General features: G+C 49.5%; 7 protein-coding genes across 7 annotated transcripts; 2 read left to right on the top strand and 5 right to left on the bottom strand.

Moving 5' to 3' along the window:
* Positions 1–180: 180 nt before the first annotated feature.
* Positions 181–952, top strand: PC9H_005790 (uncharacterized protein; the record flags this gene model as incomplete). Its single annotated transcript, XM_036775349.1, has 4 exons — positions 181–414; positions 461–514; positions 567–643; positions 700–952. 4 exons carry the CDS (start codon positions 181–183, stop codon positions 950–952), a joined length of 618 nt encoding a protein of 205 aa, XP_036633851.1.
* A 605-nt stretch (positions 953–1,557) lies between these two features.
* On the bottom strand, positions 1,558–2,469 carry PC9H_005789 (uncharacterized protein; the record flags this gene model as incomplete). Its single annotated transcript, XM_036775348.1, has 4 exons — positions 1,558–1,649; positions 1,739–1,799; positions 1,861–2,228; positions 2,280–2,469. The coding sequence occupies 4 exons, from the start codon at positions 2,467–2,469 to the stop codon at positions 1,558–1,560; spliced, it is 711 nt and encodes a 236-aa protein (XP_036633850.1).
* Positions 2,470–2,565: 96 nt separating this feature from the next.
* PC9H_005788 (uncharacterized protein) lies at positions 2,566–4,363 on the bottom strand (the record flags this gene model as incomplete). The annotated part of the gene is made up of 4 exons (XM_036775347.1): positions 2,566–2,853; positions 2,904–4,001; positions 4,061–4,245; positions 4,312–4,363. The coding sequence occupies 4 exons, from the start codon at positions 4,361–4,363 to the stop codon at positions 2,566–2,568; spliced, it is 1,623 nt and encodes a 540-aa protein (XP_036633849.1).
* A 1,333-nt stretch (positions 4,364–5,696) lies between these two features.
* PC9H_005787 (uncharacterized protein) lies at positions 5,697–6,953 on the bottom strand (the record flags this gene model as incomplete). Its single annotated transcript, XM_036775346.1, has 4 exons — positions 5,697–5,888; positions 5,943–6,258; positions 6,312–6,766; positions 6,819–6,953. 4 exons carry the CDS (start codon positions 6,951–6,953, stop codon positions 5,697–5,699), a joined length of 1,098 nt encoding a protein of 365 aa, XP_036633848.1.
* Positions 6,954–7,985: 1,032 nt separating this feature from the next.
* PC9H_005786 (uncharacterized protein) lies at positions 7,986–9,119 on the top strand (the record flags this gene model as incomplete). Its single annotated transcript, XM_036775345.1, has 2 exons — positions 7,986–8,509; positions 8,564–9,119. The coding sequence occupies 2 exons, from the start codon at positions 7,986–7,988 to the stop codon at positions 9,117–9,119; spliced, it is 1,080 nt and encodes a 359-aa protein (XP_036633847.1).
* A 143-nt stretch (positions 9,120–9,262) lies between these two features.
* On the bottom strand, positions 9,263–11,290 carry PC9H_005785 (uncharacterized protein; the record flags this gene model as incomplete). The annotated part of the gene is made up of 8 exons (XM_036775344.1): positions 9,263–9,324; positions 9,381–9,522; positions 9,574–10,130; positions 10,183–10,443; positions 10,492–10,782; positions 10,835–10,934; positions 10,985–11,204; positions 11,259–11,290. The coding sequence occupies 8 exons, from the start codon at positions 11,288–11,290 to the stop codon at positions 9,263–9,265; spliced, it is 1,665 nt and encodes a 554-aa protein (XP_036633846.1).
* A 1,650-nt stretch (positions 11,291–12,940) lies between these two features.
* PC9H_005784 (uncharacterized protein) lies at positions 12,941–13,510 on the bottom strand (the record flags this gene model as incomplete). Its single annotated transcript, XM_036775343.1, has 2 exons — positions 12,941–13,212; positions 13,264–13,510. 2 exons carry the CDS (start codon positions 13,508–13,510, stop codon positions 12,941–12,943), a joined length of 519 nt encoding a protein of 172 aa, XP_036633845.1.
* Between the last annotated feature and the right edge of the window lie 4,321 nt (positions 13,511–17,831).

Here is a 17,831-nt window from a genome sequence, read left to right as displayed (position 1 = left end):
TGCATTGTGCCTCCCGGATCACTGCGAGTAGAAAGTAAGATGCGCTAGTACGAAGGGCAATCACCTTGCTTTTACGTAGCCTTGAAACACAAGGTCAGTACGGGAGGTCAATAAGGCCCAAGCGAATAATAGACTGAAGCTTTATCATTCACGCCCCCGCGAGGAGTTCTGTACCTCCCGATGGAACCCCCAATCATTGCTTCTTCAGCATCACCCATTTCTGTCATGCGTTTCAACACAACCCGAAGACCACTGAGCCTGATGCCACTCCCAGACACTCTCCTCGACACTCTGGAGGCCAGTGAGCCAGGCCTCAGCATTGACCAAGCTCGTGACGTTGAAGAGGAGTACGTCCTTGTCGCGTCTACGGATACCACTACCAAGTTAGAACAACAAGTATACGAGTTGACTGAAGTACGCTGTAGACCTATAGCATGATTCCTTTGCTAATGGATGACAGGAAAACACGCGTATGGCGGAGCGAATCAGATCCCTTGAAGGTTTAGTGATGCAGGTGTGTCGACTTGGAACTTTCTCAGATGAACTGAGACCATTCATTCTTTGAGGCCAAACTCAAAGTTAGAGAAGCATTCCAAGCACTCGACTGCAGTATATGCCTGACCACAATCAAATGGCCCGTCAGGTGAGTTATCCCCTTGTTATTGTAATTATAGGGAAACTAAATTGTCGATCTGATAGCACTTGCGAGTGTCAGCACTACTTTTGCGATTCTTGCTTGAAGCAGTGGCTACAGTGGCAGAAGGAGAAAAAGATTCCAGAGACATGCCCGTTGTGTCGCAACTGGTTGTTCGAGGATCCGCAGAAGATGGCCGTACGACCACTGCGAGATATGGTCGAGATTCTCCAGGGCATACGGCTACTTGCACCGGAAGGATCAGGTATCGACCTGGCAACTGTCCTCACCGCTCATGAAGGCCATCAGCTCCCTTGAAGCCGATATTCAATATATCTTGCTACATTTCCGAGTCGCTACCGTCCCACTCCGCTTTGTCATTTAGCCTTTAACGTATGTACAATGGGTACGGACAGGGAGACAATGCTATGTTGTTGATGGTCACTATATATGAGTGTCGCCGGTAACCATCCATTGAAGGCGGTATTGTTTGCGCCAGAAATGGATGTACCCAGAATGCATCCGCTTTTGGTTGAAACTGACTCGTGCCAAGCGGTGATTGAGTTTGCGCCAGAAATGGATGTACTCAATATGCATCCACTTTTGGTTGCAATTTGGGGCAGTCGACAGGGAGTCCAGAATTAAGACAGAACTCATGCGCGAGGCTATACACCTTGGTTTGATCATCCCAGGCAGAGCTTGGACTGCTGAGAGTGAGGGAGCCAGCGCCGAAGGCGCGCGTTCAGGGGACTATTATTGGCGACCAGAGATCACTTCGGCGTGTACAGGAGAAAAGGAATAAACATGTATGGAAAAAAACATTTGGGGAAAGTAGACGAGCAGTGACTACGGCTAGATGTACATTCCAATAGTATGGATGGCGCGCATCGCGAGTTCTGGCAACAATTCAGCGTCTGGCCCCATCATGTGACAGTTACCAAGAACAACAGGCAAAATTGGAGTTTGTCCCTGCCGTCCTTGTCCTCGTCCGTGCCGTCATCGTCTGCATCATCAACTTGATTGTTGTGATGATGCTCATTTCCAAGGTACAAGAAACAAGATATATTCAACTGATGCTAGATAGATGGGAAAGCCCAAACCCACTCGCATAACTGCCTATCAATAACCTATCAATATATATAACCTTGCCATTCAGCTTTGCCACCTGATGGACACAATGAGTCCACTGGAAAATATGCATACAGTCCAGATGGCGCTATACACACCATCCTACACTCTGGATGCAGGTCATAAGCGCATGGGGCGACTACCCCGTAAGACCCGATCCATGTTTCGTGATCGCGAGAATGTTCATCTTGCACCTCGCCGCCGATGATCACAACCCTCGTTCCGATCGGAAAGTCTGAATATTTCGGCGAAAGGTACTTCACAGGGATTCTAGTCGTTGGCTCTCTGGCCGATGAATCAATCTTGACGAGTACCGAAGCTTCGACGTTGTAGATGCGACTCGTCACGACGAGGTACCCGTCTTTGCCTTCGAGCTTTCCTTGCCTAAACACTATTTTGTCGCGAGTCCCACTGATGTGGACTTCAAGCTTCTTGTGCCTCAGTCTTTCATGCAGGATCCAAGCACCTACAAAGATGAGTGAAGGCATGTACTTCTCCAAACAAACAATGTAAATACCATGTTGAAAGGATTGTTCTGGAAGGTTATTCTGTATGGTCTCGTCATAGTGATTGTCCGAGTCTAGGGTGTCAACGGCAAAAGGAACTCGTTCGCGGAGTGCGTGTTCGACGAAGTCACAAGCAAGCTGTTCATCCTCTACGATCGGGGGTGTCGGAGTCCGAGCCTCCGTCGGCTTCGAATCGATCATGTGCAATCGTGCGGCGATCACTATCAGGCAAACCAGTGCTGGGTTCATATGTCGGATTAGAGAATTCACTCAACATCTAACCATACGTACGATAATTCACGAAGATGACAGTTCCTTGACTTGATAGGTGTAGGAGGAATTGTCGCGAAGCTTGCCCACATTGTATACAAGCCGTCTTTTCCCCCGCTTCGACTCGATGATGGACGAAGAAATGATTCGGCCTGTGGTACCCTTCAAAAATTTGTGGTAGACGATGGCCACCTCCATCCCCGCCAAAGATCGTTGTAACAAAGAACCACCCTTGCTTTCCTCTTCAATGGGCGCAGTTGGCGCAACCGTGCGACATGTTTGGATTGTTTTTAGGTCGTTGTAGTTAACGACGACCTGTATCTTAGCTGTGAGTGATGAGTAATAGCGATATTTCCAAACCTTACCCAGGAATGTAAGAGGGTGATGTCCCCTAAGTGTCTCTCGACCAGATCGTCGACAAACACTCTCGCCGCTTGCCACTGATCTGCTCCTACATAGCCTTGACAACCTTTATATGGGCCACTTTCCACTTCAACGTAATCGCCGACATCTGCGTATTTGATAATCTCCCAGCTTTTGACCCGAACCATTGTTTCGGAAGGTTTGACCACCTTCGCGTGAACATGAAATCTGTCCAGATCTTTGACAACCTTTACCTTCACTCCCGCGAAGGGACCTCTGATAACAAGCACGTCTTTTCCTTTCTTGAGTGTCGGACGCAGTAGATCTTCCTTTGCTATCTCGATTCCGAAGGTATCTGCTGCCAAAGTTGTTGGCCTGGCCATCACACCACAGCTTTCCGCTCGCAAATCGTCAGCCCAACCCACAAGACCTTGGTACCTTCCGGATATGATCCTGACGAGGTCGCCATTAGATACTTGGTTTCGCTTGTGGAAAATAGCCTCCTGTTGAACCGGGTCGTATGGGCATCGCTCAAGCGCCTCGATTTCTTGAAATGTAGGGCAAATGTTTCCGCATTGTAAACAGTCGAAGGGAAGTTTTCCTCTTATGAGCCCAAATGCATACATGCGGCCATCATGCGCAAGCTGGCCGTTCTCTGTGACCAGTTCGGGAATTCTTGCGCTCGGGAATCCATCATATTCGGGTTCATTGCCGACATATTTATACGGAGCCCGAAGTACCAATAGATGAGCCACTTGAGAACATGGTTCGACTTCGACCACGAATGCCATCAGGTTCTCGTACGTATCGTCGCCGTGAATGCGTACGAGTCCTCCCGCATTGGGCTCAGCTGGATTTTCCTGTTTGAAAAGAAGAACCTTCGTCTCCGTATGCGAAAGAGCCTCTTTGATTGTAGCACCGGATTCGGTGCGGAGGACAGCCGGGCCCGATACGACATTGAAGAAATTGTCGATTTCCGCCATGTCAGGACGTGGTAGAACGTAGACCACCCCTTTGACTTTCCGATGCGAGAAGATTCTTGTCCGAGCCTCCGGGTTCTTCAGTACAACTTCTTGGATAACTTCTACCTCCTTCCAAGGCTGAAGATACATCGATGTCAAGATGAAGTACATGGCCACACATCTTGGACGAACTGTACCTTCACCAACACGCGGCAGACGAAAGCTTTTGCTTGTTTCAAATCTTGAAGTAGTTGATAGGTTGTAGCTTCGTCATATGGCGAAAAAAGGTCATTCGGCCATTCCGCAGGCTCCTGCTCTCTCATGTCCTCGTGTATTTGGGGGTCGTCGTCATAGTTGAAGTTGATTGCTCGATCTCCAGGCCCTAAGAACTCTGATGTAGAGAGAGAGCGTGACATTTAAGGCCTTGCTATAACATGAGCCAACTCACCGACTACATATTCATGGTATTCGGTGTGTTCATCTCGTTGTCCAGGTAGCATATTTTTGGTTTGAGTTGTTCTTCTTTCTTCGAGGTGTTCTCATTCTCGTACGGAAAGTCTTGGGAAAGTCGCTTGCGTTGTGCGTGGCTGTGTTATGTATCATGTGCATACTCCCAGAGTCAACAGGGGTAAATGTTCAGATAATCAAGGACCTTGCTTTATTGTTGGGTTGTCCGATAATTTACATGCTTCACCTCGAGTTTCGTAAATCACATTGATGCTGCCACTTGCCTGACCGCAGGTCAGGCTCATTCGGTGCTGGGAGTGCCAACTGGTGCCCCTAATTCTACAGACCATCACATGACTGCAGATGCTTGGCCCAAAAAGGAGATTTGTGAGGGGGGACCTTGCTAAAGCAAGGTAATACAGCATGATCAGTACGTCGGCCAAAGTGTACTCATGAGTTTGGGCCCAAAATGTATGAATTGAACTCAATAGCGAAAGTAAACATTGATATGTAATATGTACAATTTGCCGAGGGGGCCTCCCCAAAGTGTACGAAATTTGCCTCAGGCCTCCCCAGATAATCTTAGTATTGCCCGAAACGTATATGAAGCCATCAGAGCTACGGAGCGCGATATGCGAACAAGTATGAACGGGGGTTTTCTTCCGTGATAGTACCATGTCCTTGTTCAGCTTAGCCTGGGAGTCCTTCTGATCGAAGTAGTCAAAGAGCTTTTGATCATCTTGTGGGAGCTCAAGTATATCGCCTCGTGTAACGATTGGACTTGGCAGGCGGTGTAAGAGAGCCATAGACGGCAAAAAAGTGAACTGCTGGGTGCGAAATGAGCCAACGCGCCAGGGGCGCGTCGCCCCACTCGCAGAGGGAGTCGCTCGAGCCCTAGAGTTCAACACGATGAGCTCAACCCCAGCTAGGCCTCGATCAGCTAACGATCTAAGCCGCTGGCCTTCGACAGACTCTCTGAGCAGGCCCTTCCTGACGCCCGCCGGGGGCACCGAAGCGACCAGCATGGGCAGCTGATTTGCAGACACTGATCGTCAATGTTGAGGCTCCAAGTCGACCCCCCTTTGAGCATAGGACCCACCTCCTGCTACATACAAGAGGATAGCAGAAGCCCGATAAGAGCCGCGAAGATGTCGCTCATCTTACATTGATTTACGGGCAGCAGGATTCCCGTATTCCCGTATTCAATAGAATGTTTAGACTGTGTAACATAAAGCTTCCGAATAATGGGCGTAGAGCAAGAAGTCGGTACGCAACAGCAGACTCAGACGTATAAGCTATACCGCATGCGGCGAAATTAGGAGTTGTTTTGCGGGGGATACAGGGGCCGGGTTTGGGAGTGTTACTCAGATTGTGAAAGGATGAGAGCTAGGAGCTTGCGTCGTCAGTAGTGACGGTCGTTAACACTTGTTTTGTATGACTGCGAAGATGGTAACGTTTTTGGGGTAATTCCAGTGGCTCGCGAAGGGGTGGATGACAGCGTGCACTGGTTCGACAAGGCCCAGTATCGAGATCGCCAGGTTCGGCCGCAGGGGTCTCTTTTTTCCTTAAAGGTCGTGGCTACGAGGGGTAATAGTCAGTATGCCAATACATAGACAATGAATATGAAGGAACCTTCGGCCGCGGTCCAGTGTAGCGCATGTAACTAGTGGGGTTGAGGTACACTGAGCGGACGATGTCGTCGAGTTCGTCTTCGTCTTCGTCCTCTATTCGCTGCAGGATTGAACCAAAGCCAGCACTAGAAATCATTAAGTCCCATGCTTCTGTAATGCTGCAATGCTTGTCTTGCGCAATTAGCCGGGTAGCAACATAGGGGATGAGATAGAGAGCTCGGAATGCCTGTAGGCTAAGGGGCGCGAATGCATCAGACATTGGATCAACTAGCTTGAGGACAACAGCTTCAATTATGTGAGCTCCTTTATTGCCGTAGCTATAGGGATACAGTTAGTGTTGAATCGGTCCAGAGGTTAATGCGAGACATACTATCCAGGACGAGCTAATGAAATGATGGAACTCGGCAATTGGGCCATGCCACAACGTGCGATCCCGCTGAGGGTCAACCCCTTCTTGCTGGTATGATTGAGCAGACTTTTCCATATGAAGCAGTCCGTAAGGCGCTCTCGATTCGTTGCTCGCTCTTGGATTGCATCCTGAAATTCGAGAATGCGTATAGGAAGTGCAACGAAGTCGATTTTCGTCGGCAAGCCATGCATATTAAAGTAGCGCAAAGCGGCCTTTTCGGTGTGAACGAGATTGATCGCCTTGCAAAGACTGATCTGGGCGTTCAATCGCTCGTAAGAGGTTGTAACCTCGTCTGAGGGGCTGTCCTCTGACGAGTCATCGTTGAGGTGATACCGGCTCAGAAGGTTCTTGATGCCCGTTGGTAGGGGGAACGGGATCGAGTCGTGACATGTCTCGAGAGGACAAATGAGTCGGCGCTATGTAAATCACGTCAGCGATATCTATGTCTCAGCGAGGATCAAGCAGGACCTCATTGCCAGATGCTACTTGGGCCTCGTATTCTTCTTCGTCAACGTCTTTGGCGTCTTTGTCTTCAGCTTCGTGTGTGTATCCAAAATGTTTGTCCTCTAAGCCCGTGGGGGCTGCGGGACGGTTACTAGACATGCCTGTGACTGGAGGGTGATCCGTATGTGCGAGCGATGTTTACGGGAATACTGACAGATGATGGCATGATCAGCATCCCTCTTATAGTCTGGCGCTTCACAGAAAATGACCGTCTTCAAGCAGTGTACGCATTCTGAGCACCGTAGATGGCCCACGCATTCTAAGCAGACGGCCCACACATTCAAGTGGTCTATGCATTCATGGGGGTCTACGCATTCTGAACATCGTACGCAGCGTACAGAGCTTACGTATCGTAAGCATTCTAAGAATCGCAGATGGCACACGCATTCGGGTGGTCTACGCACGCATTCCAAGCATCGTACACCCTGCGAACATCAAAACAAACGACTGCGCCGGAAGATATATATAAGTAGCCATATCGTGACCAACTACTGAAGGGGGAATACCACAAATGACAGCGAACGTTGAAAGGTGGGAGGGAAAGAAGAAAAGTTAACCACGCAGCATGGTGACTTTTATGCCACATTTTCGCAAGTTGCCGATCCGTAGCGCCCAGGGTGACTTGCGTTATAACTGCTTTTGGTTGTATCGTCGACGCCGCCGTTACAGCCGCTTTTGGCTGCAACTTGCGCCGTGTCACGCGACACCGGCACATCCCGAGAATCAGAGTATGGATAAGCGCGTTCGGCATTTGCTAAGCTTTTCTCCTCCCCCCATGTTCAACTATATGTTCATCCACGTACACCACAAACCTGACATCTTCATGTAGTAAATACTAGTACCCGTTATCGCCTATATTATCTGGTCCCAATATGTGCCTCAGCGGTCAGGGAAAGTCAGCGAATGAGAATGAAGTACCGTGCCATCGATCGCGTGTTGCAACATTAACTTGTGCCATGATAACTAGCTCAGGATTGACCGCCTCGCAAGCTTTATCTGTGTAGCATCTCACCACCTTTAGTGACTCACCCAACAACAAAAAAGTGTCCTTCGTGGGTGGCCTCAGCCTTGACCGCCAGCTTGGGCCCCGGACCACAGTACCCCATATATAAAGGGATTGGATTCTAGACAATGAAGCCACAAGACATGCAACTCGCCTTCCTCACTACTCCCTCCACCGTCGTCTGGTATCGAATCGCCCCGTTACTATATTTCCTTTACGTCGTCCCTTCTTTTGTGATGGGTCACCGTATCATCGTCAATTGCGTTTTTCTGCTTTCTACCGGCTTCACTTTCCTGGCTCTCCTGTCTGGTGTCACACGCTCGCTGTGTTCTTATGCGGGCCTGAAACCAACCTCCTTCTGTGAAGCCATGCTGAGCTCCAGGGAGTTCATCGCACAATTATCAGGCCTTTCGTCGGAGTTAGGGCAATGTGCAGCTCAATTCCAGGCATACTCCACGTTGGCGCCTCCGCTCCTCACTAATTTATCGAATATCTACGTGGAAACTCGAAACGTGGCATTCCTCGTCCATTCAAGCAATATTTCTTCGAGACATGTTATTGGTCCTTTCCTCACGGAGAACGAAAGGGATATACTTGATCTGTCTCGTTCCCTCTTACAACTGCGTCACCTGGTAGAAGGTGGATCTAATCAGTAAGTTCGGACGATCGTTTAGACATTGACATTAGATCTAATGAGATAATGTAGAATCAGGGATCTTGAAGGCTACGTCATCCGCAGTTCAACGATGGTAGTCAAGTGGCTCGGCCCTGACACCGCTTTCTGCAAAATCGCCAGCCTCGTCATCGCACTCCCGTCATGTTCAAGGAACCCTTCTGCCTCAGTGGTTCTTAGCGATGTGGTGTCAGCATTCAACCGCTTCTCCCGCACCGTAGCCTCTCATTCTGATGCTACCTTGGCGATTCTCAGCCGTTTCGACTCCCGTCTTCTCCACTTGGGCAACCTCGTCAACAAGGAAGCCGGCACACGTCGCCAAACATACGAAGTTACCTTGTCGTCCATATGGTCTACTTTTGGAGGGAATAGGGCGCAATTAGCAAGTATATCGCTAGACCTGGACATTTTACAGCGAGCCCACTCATATGTATTGGCGGTCACCCGCTTCAACTTCGAAACTTTTCAGGCCGTGGAACATGTAAGGCTCCACGCTCAAGATGGGGAAGGACCAATTTCAAGCGCAGAGGAAGTTCATAACACGATAGAAGCTTTGCGGGGCTCCCGAGTTATGCGATTAGAGCTCTGATATGAAGTAGATAAAGAATATATGTACTGGTTGTACGATCGGTGTGTCTATCTTGTCGAAACCTCTCGTCCCCAAGCCAGACAGTGCTTCTTCTTTGTGAAATCATTCAATACATCGGCTGCGGAGACATTGCCGCTGCTTGCTTAAACACGTTGTCCTTGAATCGAAACAATCCCCGAATTGTCCAGCATAAAAAGACGGCACTCTATGGTAAGCCCAATAATCAGTGGCGCTAAACACCATAATGCATCGCCAACATACCAATCGATGTATCTTCACCTGAGGGGTGTTGCGACATCCAACTAGGCACTCGTATCTCACGTTCCTCGTGCAAGCGCATTCCTATAATACCTTCTGCTAGTCCAGGGACATTCGGAAGGTTCTTGCCAAGAGTGTAAGTTCCCTGTTTATACGCCTCATCAGTATCCATATTCAGGAGAAGGAGAGCGCTTACATGACATTTTCCATACCTTTCCCCTGCATGTACCAGGTACCAGACTATTTCTACAATCGATCCCACAGTTACTGTCGATGAACCAATCCCCTTATTGTAAGTGGTAGCTGAAATACTGGTGCCCTCAGGCATGCTTGGGGCAGTATTGTGTAAGGCACCGAAGGCAGGCGCGCCTCCATGGGCATTATCCATAGGCTTGAAGTTGAATGGGATCAGATGCTGCTGTGGTGATCTAAAGTCCATTAATCGACTGGTTGCCAACGGTTCCCGTTGCGAATCGCCGAGAGACGTGTTGTCCCGGTGAGATCTCCGGCCGTTTTCGATGGGGTCAGCTCTCCTCTTGAGAGTCTTCGGCGGATGGAAGCTTCCATGATGGCTGTTGTCGATGTGGGGGGTCACATTAGAGAGAGCGCCCGCCATGGGGTTGCCGCCCATGGGGGGGATACTCCCTTGCAACGCCTGAGGAACAGGAACCACAGTGCGTTGAGGGAATGGTTCCATAGTGCGTTGAGGGAAAGGTTCGAGGTAGCGCTGGAACTGGTCGCCATGCGTGTTATCTGATACTCGAATGAGCCAGGATGAGCGGGGATATATCGACACAAAGCCTACCAATGCCGCGATCCCCTGTAGGCGGATGGATGGCTGCATAATGGTAGGGGTTGACAGTCGGCACAGATTGAGGGAGAGGACCACCCGGCACGGAACCACCGTTTGCGAGGGGGAAAGCACCTTGGGGCACTTGAGGGGTCACGGGGCGTTGAGAGGAAGCGCTTGGAGGCTGGGGGATCAGGCCAGTGTCTTTTGGATCCCCGTTGTTGGCGATAGGTTTCATGGTTGTAGAGGGTTTGGGAAAACCCCGGTAACCGCTCTCTAGCGCTCGAATTCAGCCAGGACGACCAAGAATGAGGTAGAGCTCACCAATACGATCATGGGGAGGACGGGTGGCCACGTATTGGTAGGGGTTGCCATTCGATTTCGACGGAGATTGAGCACCAAATAAGGGACCGCCGTTTGCGGGGGCAACAGCGCCTTGGGGTACTTGCAGGGGGACAGGAGTCGCGGAGCTTTGAGTGGAGGTGCTTGGGGACTGGAAGATCTGGCCTGCGTCTTGTGTATTTATTTTGTTAGCTGCAGGGTTCATAGACTTCGGCTGTTCATGGATGCGACGGGGGACTTCACCGGCATGAATGTGGTTGCGGTATATGGTGTCTATTGCTTCAAGTAGCAAGGAAGGCCATGAATACGACGTATCTGAGCTTACCCACAAGGTTGTCTGAAAGGCACACGCCATTCGCCCCATTCACTGTGAAGACATACGGCCTACAACACTCGAGGGTTAGATTCGTGATCAAATGCTCGACCTGGGATCAATCCATGAATTCAGTACAAAAATGAATACGGCTGCAAGTACCCTTTCGGGCATGAGCGAGCCCAATACAATCACATTTGTCTTGACCGCTGTGGAATCCTTGCTGGCGTCATTCCACTCAGGGAGTTGCCCAGTTTCCAATGTGACGACCGTCCTATCTGAAGACAATGGAACAGACGAGAAATCCAAGGAGATGTTGGTGATACGTATGCCATGTTGAGGATTTACGTTCACTCGCGAGCTACCTTCCAGCTTCAGAGCCCTATATGAGAGCCGTGATTTGTCTATTCCCTAGGTTCTTAGGCTTTCTACTCACCAGACAGCCATGATACGGGGATCCAGCGCCATTGATATGAGAGTTGAGAGTACACGTTGAAAGATGAGCACAAAAAATCATTCTGGCGGCTCAGATAATTATAAGTATGGGAGGCTTGCAACAAAGCAAGACGCAATAAGGCTAGTCAAATCTTCAGGTCACATGTACGCCAAGGAAATGAATTTCCTTTGTTCCTTAGCGTTTATAAGTGCTTTCATCCATGCGATCAAGAAATGGATGTGTATTTGGCTCCTGGAAATGCTTCAGTTCAGTACTCCTGCCAGGTGAGGACGCTCATATGCCGTCAAATGCAGTCTCTATAACGCTGGTGCCACTTGTTTTCCAGGTCGCTCTTCAGCCCTTTCTCTTTTTCCCATATTCAAATCCCTGAATCGGTCCTCTTCGTCACCACATCAGGGGAGGTTGCGATCGATGTCGTGCTCGAACATCACATTACCCTGTCCGGACATCTTTTCAAAGCTAAAGTCATGATAGGGGAGAGGTACCCCAATCAATGTATGTTTTTGCGATGTCGATTTCTTGTTGGTTTCAGCGTTGAGCATAAATTAGATATCTTGATGTTGGGAATCAACGACTACGGAGGTCCCTTGTATGCTATCGAACTGGAAAGAGCCAAGGATCATCTAGCTTTTGATAACGTCAGTGATCGTCATTGACCCTACTATCAGTCCGTAATTTGACAAGTGTTGCATCCTACAGGAGAGTTGTTCTGTCACCATGCGCTGCTCTTTAGCAAGGGTTCAAGCGTCCGTTGGGTCCATTCAGATGTCAACTGTGATGAAGTTCCGCCTCTCCTTCACTGAATCTGCGGCATTCTTCGCATTCCGCTACCTAGTATTCGCCTGCCAGTTGCCTCACAATGAGGCCTGCTCTGTAAAGGAAGTAGAACTCCTCTATGATTTCTTTAGTACCTGTGAGAGAAAGTCTTTTGAATACCCTCACAGTATCAAGGGCATTCTCTCCCTTCCACACATCATCACTCTTGCAGTCATTGTTGTACTCATTTACACCCTCTTCAAGTTTTGATAATATAATTGTACAAAATGTGACATACAGATTAGGGTTGAACCAATGGAAAATCGAGTCCGCTACTAGACCATGAACCATTTTGCTTGCGTCCTAGCCACATCCGTCACAAGCCACATCCGTCACCCTTTATTCCTCTGCTATGCATTGTTGGCAGGGTGGTGGAGTTCACTCTGAGCCATGTTGCTCATCGTTGAAAATCAGGAGTCAGTAGGCTTCGAGGGAATGAGTGTCGTGCGCGTACGACTTTGATTCTCATTCAAACATGATGGGATCACCGTACCATGTGCCGTCGTCGAGTGGTTTAAACAGTACGGTCAGCGGCCTGACAAGGACCTTGGACTATGGATTGTACGGCCAGAAGCTGTGGGCCGGCATTTACAGCCTCTTCGTTCTGTAGTTATGCTACGCCCCGCACCTCTAATTCCTGTTTACGGTACTGCTGCCCTTCCCTCCAATTTCAAACATATACATAGTCTTGATGCATTCGAGGCATTTTACCTAAACAAATATGTAGATCATCATGCATATGAACTTTTGTCTTAGGTATCAAACTTGGATTCCATATGTCATAATGATTGTGAGGATGGGATTACAGATTTTCGCCAACGGCGGTACAAGGACAACTTGCTGCACTAACAGCTGTTGATGTCGCAGATCTCCAAACCAGCCTCTTCCGCGCATTCATCCATCTGTGCCTGCTCAACACTCAAGAGCATCGTCTGCACCATGCTTGCCATCCCAACCCATTCCTCGTTTGGTCGCAATATGTCACATAGCATTTGCACTTGTTGCTGACTTTCACGGAGCAAGCGGGAGACAGCTTCAAGCTGGGCGTTGTGCATCTCCTGTAGGTGCATTACGTCGCATTCATGTTCAAATCGATGCCGCTGGCAGCACGAGCACCCTTGAGTGAAAAGGTCAGGTAAATGTACTAGAACACGACACAACTACGCACCTTCACAACTCCCAGACTCATGGATGCTACCGGCAGGAGAGTTGGGTGGTGTTCTTGGGGCCGCTGTCGAAGAAGGCCCGGGGCTGGGACTCCTGGCAGCGAGGGGCCCAGCCTTCGAGAAGAGTGCTGAGAACGTTCGTGTGAGCCTGTCGGGGACTCGCAGCCCGTGATGTGGCCGATTTTGTGGACGAGAATCGGGGCTCTTGGGGCGAAAGATGCGGTGAGGGAGTGTGGGATGGATTAACATAGTGAAAAAAGCCGACTTGTTGATAGTGATTGGTTGAACTTGAAGTAGTACGCTCACCAGCAGTCACACTTGCATCCTAATGGAGAAGTGCTTGTTATGGGTCCAGCCGTCTACATAGTACCCCTGTTGTCCCAGATCACGTCCAGTTCCCACACTGAAGTGTGATCTTACTGATGAGTACTGAGTTGGAGCCCGCCTGCCGTTGTATCATGCTGGAGGAGGTGATGACAAAACATTCCCACACGTACGCATACCATACGATACCATTCGAAAAATGAGCACACGAGGTGGGTCATTTCTTTGCAGTGCCATCTTGTCTGACGGAAATCAAACCGATGCCGAACGCGATGTGTTCATGCTTTACGTCGCACCGCCGCCCTTCTGTATCAGGAGAATCCCCGTAAGTTAAATTATTATGTCGATGATAACATTGGTCAACCAATATAAAAAACAGGGATAAATATCATCGTAGACAGTAGCTTCAGTATAATCAAATCTACGCATGGCGGAGGGGGAGTACAAGAACGGACTCCTTGAGAATACCAGGCACGGTTTGGACTGACGATGCGAAATGACAGATAATTCTGCTGGCTGGAATCAATGCTGTATGAGATTCCCGATAGTAAAGTCTAGCACCCCAATCCCTGAAAGATCGCGCATAGTCGAACTCTTCGTCGGCTGTACTGAGGGGCTGGAATTGGTCGACAAGAAGCAGGAGTTCAGGTTCCCCTTCCAGGTCGGGGATAAGGGCGAATATCTCCCTGATCATTCCTACACCATTCACCGAGTTGGAATCATCAATGAAGACAATCTGACTATTTCCCTGCGATGAGGAGGAGGCTTGGAAAACTTGGCCGGATTTACGGATTTCCTTCTGCACGATGATACATGCCGATGGATCTGCGGGAATGCGGAGGCCGGCGAGTTTGAGGTGTCTGTATAAATCTTTTGAAGGAGAAACACGCTTGCCGTCTTTCCAAGGGTGAGCAACTAGAGGCTCTTCGTCCTCCTCCTCCTCGTCATCATCGGCCGTGTTGTCTTGCAAATACGTCCCCCTGATGTCTACGTTGAAAAACTTCTCATATTGGCGTACGAGGCCATCAAGCGCCGATGGTAGGTAACTGGCGGCATTGATCAATAAGGCACGGAGAGACTGGGCCATGCGGAATTTGCTGAACATTGTCTTCTCAAGTTGTCCTGAAACATGATAAGTACGCGGTCGATTCACAGCTTTCGAGATTCTCACCAACAACAGAGTTCGTTGGGATGTTCTGTAAAATCCCGTTGAACCGCTCGAAGGCGAAACAGCGCCAAGCGTGGCATGGCCCCCATCGTCTGAGATGTTCTCCGAAATGCAGCGCGCGATGCTGATTCACCACGAGATTCGCCCCTGGATAAAGCTCGAGGAGAGAAGTGAGGTACTTCTTTATGTGGGTCTCGTAGCTGTCGATGTGTCCCGCCTTCACCTCTCTACGGGATGCCACATTGACGGCGATAACGAGGTGCATAAAATTTGCCAGGACTTTATGTTGGCGCTCATTCTTTTGAGATCCGCCCCAAAGTCTCGTCAATGTGATAGGAAGGTGGATGGTGCAGAACACCTTCCACTCGTCCGCCTTCATTTTGCCCCACTTAGTTTCACCAGGATTCCTCGGGCCCGGTGTTAACCAAGATGGAAGTACTGTACGCGACATATCTGTTCGAACCTCCGCGAGAGTCTGGTCCCCAAGGACCCGCGTTTTTCGGAAGCCTCGAGCCGCAAGTGGTGGTACAGAGACGGTCTTCGTCTCATCGCCTTGCGCAGGAACTAGGTTAATGACCTTCTCTGAATCATCGATTATCTTGTCTGCCTTGCGCTAGAGTCCTGATCAGCTGCATAGTCCAAATTCGGGCGGAAATAACAAACGATTGCTTGTAGCTCCAGTCGCAGTTGGGGTACCGTTTTGCCGTTGTAAGCTTTTCTGACAGCTTCGAATGATTCCGAAGGGTGAAATCTATGACCAAGCAAAGCAATCAAGCTATCTTTCTTGGTCCGATTGATCTTAGTTTTGTTAGCTGTGCGGTAAGTCTCGTCAAGTTTGTCGGTCGCTTCAGCTGGCGGCCTTGGGGCTGAGGACTTCTCATCGACAGCTGTACTATCCAATAGGGGCAGACGATTCGTCTTCCTCTAAGATGATGATTAGGAGGATGTTGTAAAGAGTCAAGAACTACACGCACCCAACAGATCAAATCCGCCAGTAGATGGTGCTTTGTACGCTCCAGACTGTACCGTATACCAAGTTCTCTGCAGAGCTCGCTCATTGCTAGAACACGAAGATTCTCTAGCTGGTCTTCAGTGCCGTTATGAAGGATGTTCCAGGCCGACTCCATTTCTGCCTGAGGAATCGTGTTCTTACGGGTCCGGTCAAAAGTAAGACCGTCACCATCATCGATGCTCGCATCCATCCCCCAAATAAGTTGACAGTGTCGATGTAATATACCAAGGTAGAAACAGTGCATGGAGTCGATTGCCAAGAATTTTGTAGGGTCCCAGTATGGGAGACGCAAGAGTTCGGACCAACGAATGTGAGTCTTCTTATAAATGGTTTCTTGGACACAGCCATCTGTAGCATCTCTCCAGGAACTGGCGACCTCCATGTGTTGCGTGCGATCCCTTAGCTGGAACAAGCCAGGGTCCAAGCTCTCGTCGATCGTGTCCGAAGTTTGATGGCAATCATGACAGAGATGTTTGGAGCGATGATCTCCGAACCCAGCAATTTCGCTGGCCGCCGGGAGGTCGCACACAACAGGAACAAGAGCACACCGGACTCGGACACCCGTTGGATGAGTACATGTGCGGGTATAGAAGACGCCAGGAGACCAAAGGGTCTGTAAATCATTAATGAGCGGGCGAAGTACGTGGTTGATTTGATAGGACTTTGGGGCCTCCGGACCTGGGATGATTCCAGCGAGGTAGATATTTTCTACACGATGACGAATTTTAGGAGGGAGATTGAGTACCGCCATGTATATCCTTCCAGCTTGAACAACTTTCCCAGCGGCACGGTTACCGTACGGGTTGAACGAATCCATGTTCAGGCTGAAGACGAGGCGAATTTCGCCTTCTACATCCCGTACAAATGGTCGGCCGTCCGTGTACTCAAATGTCCGCAAGATGTTTCCGTCCCATATATCTTTCATTCTGTCTGATTTTTTTGACGCTGGGGTGCGCTTGAACGATTGAGCGATGTCGGGCCGGCATAACATCCAACCAATCCAATGCTTGATGTCACTGTAGAGAAACTCGCGCTTTGGTACCTGCCATACTTCCGTGCCTCTACGACGACGTGAAGTTAACGCGACGCCGCAAGGTTTATGGCCGGGAGTGGGGCGGTAGTTGCATTTTTCAGGGAACATGGGGAGGGCGCCTTTGTAGCTGCCTTTGTTCGCCTCGCTAGACTTGTTGTGTGCATACATCGCGTAGCATTTTGGACAAGTAACGTAACTGGTGGTGGGAGGTGTGTATAAGCTGAGATCCTTGATGACCGTCCGCACGTCGGCTGGAATATCGGACCCACATGCATCCTCTTCGTTGGGGGGAGAGCTTATGGACAACAAGGCTCGGAGTGAAGCCAATGTGAAGTTGGATAATTTCATCGAAATGCCGGATAAGAGGTACATGATTAAGACCATGAAGGAAGCAAATAGGGTCATCGGCTCTAATGAGAAGTAAGGCCGAGAAAAATGGATATCTGCGTATGTAATTTCTGTTAGACAATGGATCGGTTGGCCTGAATGGAAAGACTCACTGGTATTGATAGCATCGGGCTGACACGTCTTCAAAGATACCTTTTCTTTTTCCCATTGCTTTTCCATCAACTGATTGAATTTGTCGAGTTCACTCCGTACGAGGCGCTTCACCCCTTCGGCACGGAGGCGGACGGAAGTGTTCTTCGTTCCTGAGAGGTTATTTTCGGAGATGTAGTTCTGTATATCATCCAGCCAAGTGCGGAGAGTAAGCACATCGGAATTTTGCAATGCGGAATAGTCGAGCTGATACAGCGCGACGGTCTTGCCTGAGGAATCGCCAGAATCCTCAAGTTGGTACGTCGCTGAAATTCCAGCGTCATCGTCGCTGGTGTGCTTCACTGGAATGAAAAGTGGCGGGGATTGTTTGAAACTTTCTTCCAAAGCAGAAACCAGACCCCAATTCAAGCGTGTTTTGAAGCCTTCAAGACGACTTAAGACCATTTGACTATCCTCCTGTTCCTGTACTCCAGCGGCATCGTCAAAATCTTGATCTCTGGGGTTGGACGGGTTTTCCGGCTGCGGGAGAGGGGGG

This window comes from Pleurotus ostreatus (genome assembly GCF_014466165.1).
Source record: "Pleurotus ostreatus strain PC9 chromosome Unknown scaffold_3, whole genome shotgun sequence".
NCBI lineage: Eukaryota > Fungi > Basidiomycota > Agaricomycetes > Agaricales > Pleurotaceae > Pleurotus > Pleurotus ostreatus.
The sequence above is the reverse complement of the archived record's forward strand: the minus strand, read 5'-3'. Positions and strand labels throughout refer to the sequence as shown.